An 18,089-nucleotide genomic window follows, 5' to 3' on the forward strand; every position below is an offset into this window, starting at 1 on the left:
GGCTCATATTTTTATGTTACTGTTTATAGCCTGAGCCAAAATTAAGAATTGTTTATGTTTTTCAAGTTTATCTATTCTATTTGCATGGAGGTTATTCCTACTACTTTGGGAAACCAGACTTTTATTAATCCATCCTCTTTAAGGATTAAAAATGAAGAAAAACTTATCTTTTAGAACATAGTCCAGGTTTTCTCAACACTTCTGTCTTGCATTAGGTTTTGTTTTATGCTTTTTGGTTGCAGTGGCTCATTTACATATCTTTATATTATTGCTTTATCTGCATGCATTCCTTCCTACGTTTTGCTATCTAAATGAAGATGCAGTATACATTTAATAGTTAAAAAAAATACTGTAAACATGAATGTTTCATTGAACCATCATTGAAGTCAAGTTGAATATTTCATTGTTTTCATCAGAACTTGAGGTTTGTATGCTGTATATTAAATGGAGTCACTTTTACACACAGGAATTAAAAAAGAAACAGTTTGAAGTATTAAAGGCTTATTATGCATGGTTATGTCAGTGTTTGTAAAAAAAAATACTACAAGAAGTACTTGTAATTCAGCCTCATCTTCAAGAATGCTTATTTCTCTTTACAGGAAAATATCTGCCATTCTTTAATTGATTTTGGTCTGTTGTACTCTATTGCAGAACACAAGGTGATAGATACTGATGCTATAGATGTAGATGGAAGAGTCAATGGCTACAATGGAGATACCAAAGAACTCACCAAGAAAGAGAAGAAGAAACTAGCCTCTCTTCCTCTAGGACGCAAGATCCCTATGTCCCGTGCTGCCTCCAGCGAAACATCCACCGTCCAGTCCCCCGACTCCTCCTTCGAGCGGTCTGGCCCTTCTCCTGCCAAGTCCAAGCGGAGCAAGTTCACCAAGAGTGCCAGCATGGATTCCGGTGCCAAACACCCTGAGGATACTCTTGCCAAACCCTCAGGGTATGAGGTCGACGGTCAGCGCAGTCCTGGAGCTGCTAGGCGGGGGAAGAAGTCAGACAGGCTGAGGACACCGGAAGCATCACCTCCCGGTACCCTGACCCGCGAGTACATCCCGTTGAAGAGTGACAATGAAGGGTCGGTTGGGTCCGACAACCACGGTCGCCCTCGCCTGGCCAAGCTGAACTCGATGGGAAGCAGCTTCGATGTCTTCAGCAAGTCCATTGACATCATGTCTGATATCAGTGAGGCTGATTCCATTGACCTGAGCGTGATGACCAAGTTCTATTTCTCTGTTAGGATCTTTCCAGGTCAAGATCCGACTGATATCCATGTTGGATGGGTCACACCAGGATACCATCACTACTCACCTCACTTTGATCCTTCTAAGACCAGTGAAGTCACCGTCAACATGCTTGGAGAGAATGGAGGAATTCAAGAAACGTAATCATTGTTCATTTATTCTTTTACATTTTATTTTATTTTCACTTTGCTCATGTTTGATGGGTTTGTATTATCCCTATTAATTATTATAAGCAGATTCAATTTACATACATATGTAGGTGTCAATAATTATAGGATTTTTTGTTGTTGAATTGTTAGATGAATTTTATGTGAGCCTAGTTTCTAGATATTCTTTATTTGTTGCTGTATTGACATCTAATTTATCATGTTATTCTGACATGAAAACACACATGGTATGTTAAGCATAAGCTCATTCATGACTATGTACAAGCCCCGTCCCCAAGCATGAATTTATCAGTGTGACAATGCAACCAGGAGTTGAACTGAACATTACAATCACATTTAAACTATTTAGAAACAATTCCACCACTATTCATGACAATATCTTATACTACTAATACTATCATTATCCTGAAATTCTTTTGCCCACTTTATAATCAAACCACATCTAGGTCCAAGAGGCGTGACTGCTTCACAGTGTGTGTTGGTGACCACATGGATCTGCTCATCACACCTGAAGGGCGTAGGATCTCATCAGGCTTGGTTGTTGGATGTATCGTGGATGCTTCCAACGGTGAACTCAATTTCACTATCAACGGTAGAGATATCAGCACCAAATATCAGGTGGGTAACTGGATATTGAATTCACAGCTGGGCCCCATTGCATAAACATTGCAATTACGGTAACTTTGATGATGAAGATATACTAATGCTGTTATTTATTTTTTTTTATTTAGGTTGAACCAAAGACCAAGCTATTTCCAGCTGTGTTTGTGAAACCCACCAGTAAGGAGATGCTCCAGTTTGAACTTGGGAGGTCAAAGGTCAGAATTGTCTTCAATCATATTTCTTTATTTTATTTAACCTGGGGACAGTGTCTCAGCACTTCCATAAGACATAAGACTTTCTCTTTTGGCATCTCATAGAAATGTGTTATAAAATTCCGCCAACCCAGCCCAAAACCCACAATTTTACCGCCATCCATACATGTGGCTCTCAACAACAAGTCAGAATATCAGTTGCACACATGGAGGCTCCCTAAAGTCAATATTTAGAGAAAACTATTAGTTATTTCCTCTACAAATTCTTCAAATACAAGGTACATATAATACAAAAAGTTACATGGTATTGGGTTAATCAATTATCAGTTATCAGTCAATCTATCATTCTAAAGCTTAGGATCTGCATTTCCGGACTGAATATTTATGAAAAACAAGAATTTCATTTTATCCAGCTTACTGTGGGTTTTAAATTCAGCGATCACAATTAAGACATATGTCTATGGGATGACCACGAAGTTAGACTTTGGATGTTTTGTTAAAACTAGTCATTGATAATAAGACACATTGCTTCACACAAGTAAATGCATCAAATATATTATTTTTCAGTGTTTTGCACAATTCATAAACTTTTATACAGACACTGTAGGATTGCACTTCTCTCGAAATTTGGTTCAAGCGGAAGGCTTGATATATGCATTGACATGTACCATATAACTCTTGGTTCTAATCTAATGTTTGAAATTCAAACCTGTTAACAGATTTCAGTTATGGAGATTCATTTGTCTGAATCTTATGTTTGATAATTTACTGTAATGTCTGATGTCATGTCCTTCAGCACTATTTGAGTGTGACATAAACAAGAAAATAAGTGTTGTCATCTTTTAAACCAAATGTGGAAAAGGCAGAATTAGAATATTTAGAACATTTTCTTTTTTAATGATTGAAAATATAAGGTGTAGTAAAGCTGTTGCCTTAACTTGTAGTCCACCAGGATGGGCCTGTATTCATTTCCAAAATGCATGATTACTTCTTTGCTAATGCACCAAGAAATATGTATCTATTATATACATGAATATGTATTATATACATGTAGATGCATCACCCGCACATATTATCAATTTGCAAGAGACTAAGTTAGTTTTATTTGACAATGATATATATTCAAATGCATAGATTTGAGTGAATGATGAAAATGTGAAAATATTGAGACTATGTTACGATATTTACGCAACCATTCAGATTGGATGTTAGAAATTTGCATATGATGCATGTTTTGCATGATTCTCAGATTCTGGAGAGACGATCCAGCTCAGTGCAATCAGAATTCGCTCATATGAGCGTCAATCAGGTGAATGTATGCCTCCCTCTATAGCTAGCAATTCATCAGTGCTCATTTCAATTTTGGCATATATTGCTCTTAATCCATGCGCTTTAGATCTCCATTAGTTTTAAGAAAGTGTTCATTGATTAACTCATCGCCTACAGAAACTGTTTGCATCACAGTTTTGGTGAATTACCACATGGTCTCAATTATACATGTACATGTACAACCGGTAGGATGCGAAAGATATTGTATGTTTGAATTTGCCAGCGCCATAATGAGGCTGCGATGAGTGCAAGGAATGCTCCCCAGGGAGTAGAAATTGTGCACTTTTCGTGTGGGATTGAAATGAATCCAATGACCGGGGTAATAATATGCTGTAACGCGCTTTGGGCCATTCTGGGAAAAGCGCTTTATAAAAATTGGCTATTATTATTATTATTATTACATATGATGGTTTATTTCATTTGGTTTAATGCCAATTCATCCAATTGCCAACTCGTCGACTACCATTTGGTCTACCATCAGTTCGTCCAATATCAACTTGGTCTAATTGCCATTTCGTCCACTTGCCATTTGGTCTAATTAGACAAAGTGTTAATCGGGCAAATAAATGAAAATAAGACTACTATTAGACCAACTGGTTATTAGAAGAAATGGTCATAGACGAACTGGTGATTAGATGAAGTGATGATTGGACTAAATGGTTATCAGACCAACTGGTTGTGAGACAAAATGTTGATGGACAGAATGACATTATACTAAATGAGGTATAGCATGTGGTGAGTGGACGAGTTGGCAATGGACGAATAGACAATTTATACCCATATGACATGGCAGAGGACTGTTCCATAAAGCTGTTTGTAAAGTTGTGATTTACTTTACAAATAACTGGGATATGTTTCTGCATCAGCTAATATACAAATAGCGAATAGGCATGAGTGCGATGGTGCGAGATTTCGCATGAGGTGAAAGAAAGATGCTCTATTCAACGAGGCGTTAGCCGAGTTGAATAGAGTGTTTCTTTCTTTCACCGAATGCGAAATCTCGCACCATTGCACGAATAAGAATATTCGCTATTTGTGTTGTACAACGCCTTGGAATTTACCGAAAATATGAAAAAACAAAGAGTTTATCCCTATAGTAATCTATGAAAAGGGAGCAAAATTACCGAAAGCAGAAAGCAAAATCCCACAAGCGCACACGACCTTGGGCAGCCTTGCGCATTTAGCCAGCAGGCTTATTCGCGTATTGTTCATTTTTACTGAGCGCAATGAATTAAATCGTATTGTGACGTCACCTCCTAAAGCCGTGCAACGGTACATTTTGGATGGTACGTCTTTTGTGCAACGGTACGAATGTTTGACATTCAGCCTCCCATTTGCTCGCGTACAACAAGCTAAGTAGGCGTTGTACAATATTTGGTAAGGGTTATATATACATGTAGGACATTCAGTCTCACTTTACACCAAGGAAATTTCGGGGTTCTCATTTACTGTCGCAAAAGAATATCAACCAGTTTGTAAAATCATGCTTTAATTTTACCAGCAATTTTCAGAAGCAGAGTAAGAGAGAGGGGGGGGGGGGGGAGTGCAGAGTCTTCATTTAGTGATGTTGATATTTGATATTCATGTTTGATTCATGTATATGTCTTTTTGCTTGTTACACTAAATCAGAGTTCTTGAGGTTCAAGAGTTCTTTGGTATGAAGTGTAAAAATGTTCTAATTTCTTCAGTCTTGAAATAGTGATAACTCGCCAGCTTGTGATTGGTATACTTGCAATTTTTCTTCTAACTTCAATCTAATTTGGGATATTGTGTTCACGGATATATTTTTGTGAATATTCTAATGTGTAATCCAAGCAGAACAAATGTGCAGTTATGGTTCGTCTAGCTACATCTGAAATGATTTTGCTGATGAAATTAGATGTTATAACTGATATCATGCAAAGGAGTAATTCCAAAAGTTACCTATGTTCAACTTCCTACTGTATATGAGGTACCTTCTTGAAGTGATTTGTCTCTGTTTTCTACTTCATATGAAAGGATATAATACTATAAAAAAATCATGGTTCAAGCAGTTCATGAAGTGAAGAAAGAAAAATGTGACCCTAATCTGCTATTTTTAGCAGAAGTTTCATTTAAGCCTTATGATATTCAAAAATTATACAGCCTTTTACAAGTGATCTGCATCATCTGTAATTCAGCTTATGAATTCATATCAATTTATCTATTAGAATCATTTATGAAAACCAAGCCATGGCAAAGATTTTAACATCCCTCTTTTATTATAAACCAGTGCATTGTAGTAGAACTGATGTAAATATCTCTTTGAATTAAACCATTTCTAAATTTGAAATTCATAAAGTGAAGATACATTGTACAAAAGCATGTCAAATTTTCCCTTGCTAATTTAGATGTTTTATTTCACTGTATGTTCTGCTATTAATAAAATTAATGTTGATGGAGTAGTAACAATTTGTGTTATATAGGAGAAGGTTTAACTGATAATTACTAACTTTCATGTGTTCTGCATAATCAATTAAAATTAATCTGTGTGTAACATTTTGCTACCCAAGGTTAGCTTAACTTTACTAATAACAGGTTGGATATCTCCCTGATTAATGCAGAACATTTTTTGTAAAACACATCTTTCTTGCAATTTTGCTAAGTGTTATTACCCTTCCAGAGTACATAATTTTTCACATTGCAATGCAAAACAGTTTCATACTGCACTTTACAAAGTCATATCAATGATATTACATGATCTATTTCATTGTTCATTATTGAAGTAAGTTACCTCTTTGGAAACATAACACAAATATCTGCAATATTGCATTAATCCAGAAATATATTGTACACATACTTTCATCACCATGTATGCACTCAATATTTTTCAGTAATATTTTGCTCATGTTTATTAATTCCTTTTCTATTTATTTATGTATTTATTTATTTATTCAATTATTTATTTTATTTATTTATTTATTTATTTATTAATTATATTTATTTGTGTATAGTATACATTTATTCATTTATATACATGTATCTAAACATAATTCATCAGGATTGCAAGATTGGTAAATAGAAACTTGTCTACATTATTGTCTTTCACTTTGATTTAACTTAAGACTCAATTCTATTCCACCAGAACTGCCTGCCCCTATCTGCTGCCTGGTTCCGAGGGGACAGCCACAACCCAACCCCTCAATGTCCGTCCAGGGTTGAGGTCCAGGATATGCATACCAATACCTGGGCCAGGGCTCCACTACAGACCATGAATGTAGAGACTAAGAAGGTCTCTGACAACAACGGCTGGCTGGTGTCATGTCCAGAACCAGGTAGATATCATGTACATGGACATACACATACATATTTCATGAATAAAAGTGGTCCTGATATTAAGCCCTGTGGCACCCTGCATGATATAACTTACATGTATGCAGAGGATATAAAGATTGATTTATTAGTGTTTGACACAATTAGGTGGTGAATTTGTATTAAGTATAACTGTTCTAAATAAGCAGGTGGTTTTTATGGAAATGTTTCTTTTTGTGTGCTCCAATGTTGACCGAACACTGAAAGTATCCTTGATGGCCCGAATACACAATATAGGTTGAATCCACAATTTTACAAATACTTTTTATTTTGCACATTAGGGTTAATGTTTTCATTTTGTATTCAACATCACCTTTTCCTTTATTTTTTTCTTCTTGATACAGTATCTTGGCTAGGTGTCCATATACCTGAAGAAAACCGTAGTATGGATATTTTAGAACTGGTGGAGCATGAGGACCTTCTCAAGTAAGTTAACCCCTCTTCTACCGGGGCCCTGTATTATAAATAAAAAATTGTCATGATTACTTTGTCGTTTATGGTAACTACCATAAAAACATTTTTTTTAATTGGCCTCCGAGTCACATTATCATGGTAGGCGTCATAATGGTTAAGTAACCATAATCATAAGTTCTTTTCAGACTCTGCACTGGACATAGCCACTACCCTATTTCCTAAAACTCTCAATCACAAAGATCATCAACAAAATAGAATGCTAAGTTAAATTTCACTCAACCAGCAAAACTGCTCCATGCATTAATATAGCAGATGGTTGTAAACTGCCAATGATTGCAAGTTTTTTAAAGCAAATATCCTGTATTAATGCAAGTAAATTGGCACGAAGTTTTTTCATCCATAATAAGTGAAGGAAAAGGGAATCTTTGATCATTTTCACTTTTAGATTCTCTAATTAAAAAAATATTTGCATTATTGCAAGGTTTGTTTCAGCTAATTACATGTATATGTAATACTAGAGTTTTTGTTTCTTATTGTGTTGTTATGATAAAGAAACTTGTTTTAATGTATCAAAGCACTTTACATACTATTATTAATTCATATCATCAGTAGTTTCTCTTTTTCAAAATCTTAACTCCACAGTTATACATGTCTTTTTAATACAGGTTCCATGCACATACATTGAGGTTATACTGCAGCGTTTGTTCCCATGGTAACCACCATGTCGCCCATGCCTTGATCAACCATGTTAATGAAGACCAGCTCATGTATTGTTTACAGTGCCCATGTAAGTTGTTCAATATGTCTGGAAGTGAGTTGATTTGTTGTCAATTCACTTAGTGATACACGCTGCCCAACTTTGGCATAAGGAAGCAAGGGGCACAGTCAAATTTGAGTTATTTTTTCTGAAACACCCTTTGTACAGTTTGTTGCACGTTCAGGCAAAATTTCGGGAAGAAATTATCGTTCTATGGAAAGATATTGAAGAAAATATGCTGTTAAATTGCAGTGATGCCCATGGAAATGACGAAGACACATTGCTCATTTACAACAAATTATACTTTTTTTATCTTCCTTTTGCCAAAGTGGCCAAAGTCCTTAGCCTCCTTTTGCCAAAGTACGGCAGCACTATATGTGATGTTTTAAGGGACACTGTAGTAATTCTCTTGCGTTGTGGAGCACTGGGAAATTTCAAGTTCGATGTTGATCTTTTGGTGTTGGGTTTGGCCAATTTATACAGAAAGACATTTCCCAATCTGAAGTGGAACTGGTCCTGAGATAAATCTCACATTTAGGTGTTGAGCTGTCAGTGATGTAATTTTGATAATTTTTGTTGATTCACATAAGATGTTTGAACTAGGGAAGGCAATAAAAATTGTGCTTCCAACACCAGCACCATCATCTACATGTAACATGAAGTCACTCAGTGTCATGAAGAGTAAATAGTGTGAACTAACATTCCAAAGCCAGCATTTAGCACCACATAAATACAGTAGAGCTTCAATGTCTCTACATTCTTTGTTTTTCGCATTAAAAGTTGAACACAAATAGTACAGGTAATAATGGAAATTTACTGGCAATTTGGAATCACAGCAATTGTCTCTTTCTTCTGGAAAGACATGAAAAAACATTTATTTAAGATGTATTATTAAATTGACCAAGTCATTTTAGTTATGTGAGTATATTTTGTGCATCTCTGATCTCATGAATTCACCTGCAAAAAGCACATCCATTTCAACTGTATTTGGTGAAGAATGGGTGACTTTGCTGTGACTTGATGAATGGTTTGTTATTGAATCTAATTTTCTTGTCTATTAATATATTTCCTTTCTTAGATATTTCTGGTCCTTTGCGGATAGGTTACTACAAATTGCTGCATGCCCTTCATCTCCAAACCCATTTCAGTGCTAGGTAAGATTGAAAATCCTTTTTTGGGCAGTTTTACAAAAGTGTCGCACCTCTTAGAAGCCTGAAAATACCTGGGGCTTGGGCAACTTGATCACAAACTGTAAGGAGAAAGTTGTTTGACAGCTACCTTAAAAAGGGTTCAATTCAAAATACAATTTGGTATGAAAAGGTGTAGAAAAAGTTGTTTTTCTCGTAGGCTGTCAATTGCGTATATCTCATAAAAAACAATGTTAATCCTATAATGCTTGGTGATTTTGGTCGTCCGATAAGTAAGAGTCGGTTGACTCACACAATATTGTTTTCATTTAAGTGTAAAAATATGTGCCAAAAGTGATGTGGTGTCTCGATACACCTCAGCTCTCATGCAAGTCATAATATGACACTTGCATTTGCATTATTATTTTATATTTCTTGATGAGTACATGTTTAATCTATGTACAGATGTATCAATGTAACCTGTAATGCATTGTTTGATGTTAGAGGGGTATTTTTTTCTTATTGTTTATTTGTTCCACAATTGAACATCATTTTAAGCTTTGTGTATACGCATAAAATGCTATTAAAGGCCAAGTCCACCCCAGGAAAATGCTGACTTGAATAAATAGAGAAAAATCAAACTAGCATAGTGCTGAAAATTTCATCAAAATCGGATTTAAAATAACAAAGTTATTACATTGTAAAGTTTCGCTTATTTTTCACAAAACAGTGATATGCACAACTAGGTGAGTCGGTCGATGATGTCCATCACTCACTATTTCTTTTGTTTTTTATTGTTTGAATTATACAATATTTCATTTTTTATAGATTTGACAATAAGGACCAACTTGACTGAACCATATAGTATTAAACAATGCTAATTCTACATGTTCAGGGAGGAATTAATCGTTGTATCACTTGACAATGAGGAGAAAATTAGAATATTTCATATTTAATATAATAAAATACAAAAGAAATAGTGAGTGGATGATGTCATAGTCTCCTCATTTGCATACCAGCCAGGATGTGCATATAACTGTTTTGTGAAATTAAGCGAAACTTAAGAATGTCATAACTTTCTTATTTTACATCCGATTTTGATGAAATTTTCAGTGTTATGCTTGTTGGATTTTTCTCTTTTTATTCAAATCAACTTTTTGTTGGGGTGGACTTGTCCTTTAATATTTTTCTACTTTATTTTTGCTATGGATCCGATTTTGCTATGGATGAATATATGTGATTCATTATAATCAAATGTGGTCTTTTTTCATCTGCATTCAGGTTAAAAACTCAAGATGAGTTTATCATCCCCCTAATGACTGGTCCCAAGCCTGTAGATGAAGAATTGGACATTTCTAGTTGTATGTCCATCAAACGAGCCTTGAGTACCACCAAGAGTGTCTCCATCAGACCACAACTTAATATAGGACCATCAGCAGACAGGTAAGAGTTGTAGACTATGTTTCTGCCTGCTACCAAAAATATAGACCAAAATATAGAGGAGGAATATAGACATCATCCTCTCTCTTATCTCATTCCATGACAGACAGTTGTAATAATAATTTCTCTTATTCTTACTTTCTTTTTTTTATGAGTGAGCATGTACTTGTACGTGTATTTCAGTACAGCAGTGATATGATGTATGAAACCACAGTAGAGGGTTTTTTTTTCTTAGTGGTAGTAGTAGTGGTAGTCGTAATAATAGTAGCCGTACTAGTAGTAATATTAGTAGTAGAAGTAGTAGTGGTGGTGGTGGTAGTAGTAGTAGTAGTAGTAGTAGTAGTAGTAGTAGCAGCAGCAGCAGCAGCAGCAGCAGCAGCAGCAGCAGCAGCAGCAGCAGTAAGTAGTAAAAGTAGGAGGAGGAGGAGGAAGACAAGTAGGAGTAGGAGAAGATTACTGGAAAATATGAAATGTACTATGAAATTGTAATACAGGTATTTTGTTGTTGTTATATTGAAAGATTTGTCACCTTTCTCTTTCCTTTTCTATTATATAGTTGTAATGTTACTACATGTATGTATTTGCTTCTCTTCTACTTTCCTCCTACCATCCTTACCTCCCCTATGCAGTAGTCATCAGAGCTTTGGTCAGAGTATCAAGGCATCAGAGCAAGCTCCTCCAAGCTTCAACCTCAAGGTGCTCAAGCAGCATGTCATAACGTCGTTGGGTGAGGCAGTGGAACACGGTGTGTCCCACTGTCGAGATCCCATCGGTGGCAACTATAATAACCTCTTTGTGTAAGTTTTAATCACTTCCTATGATGTCAGCAGAAGTATGATCATGCTTAACCATGAATATTTGGGCCTTAATTCAATTATTATTATAATTAATCATTGTCAGAATAATTTTCAACAAATCTTTCATAATAATATTCACTGAAATTATAAGTCATTGCATTGCATTATAGATTTTCCAAATTTTATAGCATCAAATCAATCTTTGAAACAGAGAAGATACAGATAAATGATAGGAATATGAATCCAATTCATATTGACTCGCAAACTATTTCTTCAATAATTGTTTGTGTTAATTAATATGTTCATACATATAAACCTTCATATTGGTTCTTATCATTTTGTTCTCTATATCTTTTTACAGGCCTTTGTTACAATTATGTGATGCTCTTCTTGTTATCGGTAAGTGTGAACGATTGTTTTTTTTTTTTTTTTTTTTAAATCATGTCCAGGAAATCTTTTTTGTAAAAAAACCCTTCTTTTTTTATTGTCAGAAAACATCCTTCATAAAACTGCACCAGAAAATCAAAATGTTTCATATCTCTCTGTTCAAATTGCAATCGGCAGTGAGAATTAACAAGTCAATTTGAAGGGAATGGTTCAAACAATATCTTCACCTACAACCTAACCCATTGTGCTGTTCCCTTGTTATTTTACAGGAGAGTTTGACGATGATGACTTGAAGAGTCTTCTTATTCTCATTGATCCTGCTACATTCGATGAAACATACAAAAAAGGTATGTAACCATTTAAAAAATATATGTATCTACAGTGGTGGACCGTGACCCGAAGGAGACAAATGATTGGAGTGGCACTGTATTCTTTGTGAACAATGCTGTGCCCCTACAATGCTTTGTCTCCTCTGGGTCACGGTACGCCACTGTGTATTTAGATTTTTCATATGTTGAAATATGTATAATTATGCAGTAGTAACTTGTGCCATTTAATTAGCAGTTGTATGTAAATTTAGGAGAAGTAGAATATCAAGATGTAAAAACAATAAGATTGAATATGGTTTGTCTGTTTATCTTATTTTGTGCACTTCTTGAAGGAAGACAACATTTCAAAGATAGATGTAAAGTTAGTAAATTCATTTGATTCAATTTAAATGAATCCAGTATGATATAAGTTATAATTCTTTCTGAAGTGTGAGTGACACCATTGTATAGTATTAGCTGCACGTTGATTGATGTGCTTTTTTAAGATAGTCAATCTAACTTGAACAGATTTGAATTGAACAAATTGATTTAATTTGATTTTATTTGATTCGATCCAATTTGATTTGTCAGGTGTAAGTGATACAGTTGGAATGCTTCAGATGCATCTGGATGAGCCTGTCAAGCTTGCTATGTGCTTCCTACTCCAACATCTCTGTGACAGTCAGCTTAGGCATCGGGTTGAATCAATCATCAACTTCTCTGATGACTTTGTAGAAGAATGCCAAGCAGTGAGTACCTAAGTCCTTGTTTCCAGTCAATACTTAAAAAAAACATTCCCAATTCCATTTGGAGACTTTTTTGTATGAGAAATTTTGATCAAATGAAAATGGAAAAGATGATTAGGATGCTACCTTACTTAGCCAACTTAGCCAAATTTATTTATGAATGCTCCTCCTGCTGAGAGATATGTCAGGAAATGATTGAGGTATTGCATTGACATTAGTGTAAAGGTTGTTCTTCCTTATTTTTCTTTATATCCCAGCAATCCTTAAATTGTGCTAATAGACTTCAAGTCTAAGTCTTGTATTTTTTAAGTTTCAATGTACTTTAAATTCATCCAAAGAAAACTGTAATTTCCCCATAATCATTTAATAATGAGTACATGAGCACAATAAGTTTCCATTTATGAATATTCCATGAGGGTGGCTTGTATGATATAAACCAATTTATAACTTTAATGGGTTATATAAAAGAATAATATACATGTAGGAGCTTATGGTATTTTCATTGTTTATAATGTTTCTTCATATTTTCTTTTCTCTCCTCCCAGGATCAACTGAGAAGATTCTTAGAAGTTAGAAACACTGACATGCCTCCTGTCATAGCGGCCAAGAAAACCAGAGAATTCAGATCTACCCCTCAAGAGCAGGTAATGATGACAACCATTTTTCAAGATTTATTTGGTGCTTAATATGACAGTGCTGGCAATATAAGTGGTTTAATTTCAATTACAACTCATTGAAAATCCATGTAAAAGGTACAATTATTCAATATTTGAAATGTATTTCACACTGTTAGTCTGTAACCAAAGAGAAGGTTTGCTGATTTTTCATTAATTGTTATAAATCAAGTAATTTTGCATCAGTGGTCCCATTGCTAAAAAACGAATGTTGTTTGGTATAAATTGCCACCACTAAATGTATCATAAATTAACATCAATGTTAAATCAGATGTTTACTTGTTACAGATAGTCCATGCAAAATGCCTGTGGGTATTACAATTTTCAGTAGTTACCAAATTGGGTTAGGTTGTAGATTATATTTATATTGTAACCATAAACAGATTAGGACTTTATTAAAGGAGAAATATATTGATTATGAATATGGCCTTATTATATATCAGTGGAAAGGTCATGATGTGGGGATTATCATTTGGTCATTCAAAAATAACGAAAGTAATACATAAGGTGGAAATCGCCAATTAAAAAGCGCTAAAATGCCTCTCCGAAATACGCCTCCCATCGGTCTCTGAATTGACTCAAATTTTATGACGTGTATGAGTGTACGAGAGACGTGATTGGCTCTCCCACGTCAAGCTCCACTTGCATGCAAAACCTGTTGCGAGGGTACGTTTTCTCCACACTGTCACTGAATACTTCGATCACGTAATGAAAGAAAACCCAGAAGTTTATCTAGATTTTGGATTTTAAATTGATGATTTTGAAGATGAAGATGAAGAGAATGATGATGAAGTTTCTAGCTCTATAGTGACGTGGATGGAGGTAAATTAGGGGAATTACGTCTATGATGATGAGTCGGACAATTCAACTTGCATGCCGATTCACTACCAACTCATGCAGCTGCTAGTGCTAGCTGCACGTAGGCCTACTGCGGGCCAAAATAAATCCATGAAAATTCCAGCCTGACCATCCATACAGAGTCTCTTCCCTCTGTCAAGGCTCTAAAGAAGGAAATTAATGATATAACTGTACTTACAAACAAGTGAATATATCCGAATCTGAAGGCAAATCAACTCAACGAATAGCAGCAGACGATATTCACCGATGATAAAGTTCACGTGGCTGGGATAAATTGTCACTCGTTCTGTTAGATATAATTTCTATCTCATTATTTTGACAAAATTAAGAAACTCGGGAATTATTTATCTATATAAAAATATAGTAACACCTCGTACTATTTTTAAATTACAATAAAACCTTTTTTGAAGCAAAAAGTTGAGGTAAATTAGAATAGATGTAAAAGATCATCCCCAACATGCGTAGCTGGTATGTGATTGTAAACAAACCTTCACAAACACACATTGCTTGCTTGGCTGAGAGAGTAGATGCACGTGTTGCACAGCTCTCAATCAGCATTTTGGATGGTTTGTTTACAATCACATACGAGCTGTGCATGTTGGGGATGATCTTTTACATCTAATTTTAATTTACCTCAACTTTTTGCTTCAAAAAAGGTTTTATCGTAATTTAAAAATAGTACGAGGTGTTACTATATTTTTATATAGATAAATAATTCCCAGAGTTTCGTAATTTTGTCAAAATAATGAGGTAGAAATTATATCTAACAGAACGAGTGACAATTTATCTCAGCCACGTGAACCCGGCACGTGAAGTTTATCGTCGGTAAATATCGTCTGCTGCTATTCGTTGAGTTGATTTGCCTTCAGATTCGGATATATTCACTTGTTTGTAAGTACAGTAATATCATTACTTTCCTTCTTTAGAGCCTTGACAGAGGGAAGAGAGTCTGTATGGATGGTCAGGCTGGAATTTTCATGGATTTATTTTGGCCCGCGGTAGGCCTACGTGCAGCTAGCACTAGCAGCTGCATGAGTTGGTAGCGAAACGGCATGCAAGTTGAATTGTCCGACTCATCATCATAGACGTAATTTCCCTAATTTACCTCCATCCACGTCTCTAAAGCTAGAAAATTCTCTTCATCTTCAAAATCATCAATTTGAAAATCCAAAATCTAGTTAAACTTCTGGGTTTTCTTTCATTTCGTGATCGAAGTATTCAGTGACAGTGTGGAGAAAACGTACCCTCTCAACAGGTTTTGCATGCAAGTGGAGCTTGACGTGGGAGAGCCAATCACGTCTCTCGTACACTTATACACATCATCAAAAAAACCCAATTTCGCGGACGTAATCGAGCGTGTTTGAAGCATATTCAGACAGAGAACTTTAAACTATCAATTAAGTGAGTTTCATCGGTCTCCATGATAGATGATGTACACCATCGTGTTCTTCTTATTTTCCCCTTTAATTTGATATATAATTCTTCATTTTTATGATTTTCAATATATTTCTACTTTAAGGAAAAAGAAGTATAGAACTCCTTTCAGGTATATAACTGATTGCCTGAACCTGGAATAAAGAACACCAAACAATATCAAATTACCAAAACATTACATACAAACAGTTTATTCTCATCATGATTGAGAAAAATATCAAAAGTTTTCAAAACTACCAATTAATTCAAGATTAGCTAATTCACCACAATGATAAAGTAAGTCCATTATGAAATCTTCACCCCACCATGCCCCTTTCCTCCTCCCTAGATGCGGATGCTACTGAACTTCAAGGAAGGTGATGATGGGATGTGTCCTTGCCGGGAGGATCTTCGGTCGGTCCTACAGGAGTTCCATTCCACCTTGGCCAAGCACTGTGGTGTGCATGAGACCCAAGAGGAGAGGAACAACGATGGTGGAGGGGTAATCAGACGGTTCCTCTCATGGTTGTCTGGTAGGAGGAAAGATGCCAGTCCTGTAGGGGCCATCACGCAGGAAAAGTTCTCAAGTGGTAAGATATTATTTCATTTCATAAATTGGTTCAGTCCTGGGAAGCGTTTCATGAAAGTAGTCGGCATTGACATTATTGTCTGCTTGGACGATTTCAGTGATATCCTTTGTTTTTATTGGCTGAGAAGTTCCAATCTCAGACTGTTACTATGGTAAAGGTCAGAGAATGACAATTTGTCAGTGCTGACAAGCTTCATGACATTATGCTCTGGATGTGAACAATAGCACAAACGATGCAAATCATATTACGTGAACAGAGCTTGCCAGTATAACTTGAGTCCCTGTGAGCCTGGGTAATTGAAACATGTTAAATACAAACAACAAGATTGAATCATGTCAATTGTAGCATGACTAGAATGAAATCGACAGTGACTTTAACTAATTTGAATATTCCCTTTTTTGTTTTTTTGCATTTAATATGAGATTACTAAAGTATGAGCATTTTAGTCATTTATATGATGACTTTGTATTAAATTATAATCATAATAATAGCGCTTAACACTTACTTGATCAATCTACAGTAATGCAGCATTATTACCCTGGCTTTAGCAAAGCAGCTGTTATATGGGCTGCGTTTCAAGGAAAAATACCTGCCAGGTACCCATTTACCTCACCTGGGTTGAGTGCAGCACATTGTGGATCAATTTCTTGCTGAAGGAAACTACACCATGGCTGGGATTTGAACCCATGACCCTCAGTTTCAAAGTCCGGAGACTAATCCACTGGGCCACGATGCTCCTCATCTGTAGAGTCATAGAGACATCCGCAAGAAGAATATTGTTTTATTTCCCTACATATTATATCATATTTTCTTGCATGTATTTGAAGGAAAATGATTTCCAAACATTTATGCACTCTGTATACGTATTTTCAGCTGGGAAGTTGATGTAGATTCAATCAATAGCAATTGAACTCCCCATGAAATGAAATAAAAAGGAGAGAATTCCTTTTCCATACATTTGTTCTCTCTTTCTATTTGATCACATCTAGGGCCCATAGAAGAGAGTTGCATAATTTTGATTCTGATTGGTTGAAAATCAAGTTACGATTCAATTTTGAAGTTGCATTTGATTGTTATTCTTTGTGCACCAGGTTCCTGGAATATAGATAAAGATTCATGTAGTTTTATGCAGTGTTATTCTGCTACATGTACATGTATGATGCATGACCTTTACAGAAGGAAAAAAAAACTATCCCTTTCATCATCTCTTTTTCTCTTGTCTTGTCTTGTCTTAGACTCCCTTTCCCATCTAATCTCCAACACAATGATCAAATGGGCTGAAGAGAAGCATATTGAGGACCCTACCTTGGTGAGAGAGATGTTCAATCTATTACATCGTCAGTATGATGGAGTAGGAGAGGTAAGAATATTCACTTCTTTCATGAGATCGATTATGATATATTGTTGGGACACTTTTTTTCACATTGCCAAGGAATTCTTGGACAAACTTACTATTCCCTGGTACACTTTAGTAGGAGGTGGATTGACACTAATGTGCTCTGGAATATGATTTTCTAAAGTAATTTTAAGTCTACCTAAAAAAAAAATCAAAGTGTTTGAAAAAAAAATCTATTTAAAGCTAACGTAATTGTGTTATTAAACTATTGGGTATCAGAAAGTAAAAGTAGATTTTATTTCATATAATAGTCTAACTTCAATTTCAAGTTCAGTTAAAATTCCAAATCAT

General features: G+C 35.4%; 1 protein-coding gene across 1 annotated transcript in view; it reads left to right on the plus strand.

The window, feature by feature from the left end:
- The window catches only part of LOC129264898 (ryanodine receptor 2-like), a 94,669-nt gene that overhangs the window by 27,126 nt on the left and 49,454 nt on the right, over positions 1–18,089 (plus strand). Inside the window, exons 29-44 of the mRNA XM_064101373.1 lie at positions 652–1,390; positions 1,864–2,035; positions 2,149–2,235; positions 3,482–3,541; positions 6,665–6,854; positions 7,236–7,317; positions 7,971–8,092; positions 9,141–9,216; positions 10,471–10,632; positions 11,259–11,426; positions 11,788–11,825; positions 12,083–12,160; positions 12,713–12,870; positions 13,413–13,511; positions 16,162–16,402; positions 17,638–17,762. Coding sequence (XP_063957443.1) covers positions 652–1,390; positions 1,864–2,035; positions 2,149–2,235; positions 3,482–3,541; positions 6,665–6,854; positions 7,236–7,317; positions 7,971–8,092; positions 9,141–9,216; positions 10,471–10,632; positions 11,259–11,426; positions 11,788–11,825; positions 12,083–12,160; positions 12,713–12,870; positions 13,413–13,511; positions 16,162–16,402; positions 17,638–17,762 — 2,597 coding nt within the window. The remainder of the gene's footprint in view (positions 1–651; positions 1,391–1,863; positions 2,036–2,148; positions 2,236–3,481; positions 3,542–6,664; positions 6,855–7,235; positions 7,318–7,970; positions 8,093–9,140; positions 9,217–10,470; positions 10,633–11,258; positions 11,427–11,787; positions 11,826–12,082; positions 12,161–12,712; positions 12,871–13,412; positions 13,512–16,161; positions 16,403–17,637; positions 17,763–18,089) is intronic.

This window comes from Lytechinus pictus, chromosome 7 (assembly GCF_037042905.1).
Source record: "Lytechinus pictus isolate F3 Inbred chromosome 7, Lp3.0, whole genome shotgun sequence".
NCBI classification, from domain to species: Eukaryota; Metazoa; Echinodermata; class Echinoidea; order Temnopleuroida; family Toxopneustidae; genus Lytechinus; species Lytechinus pictus.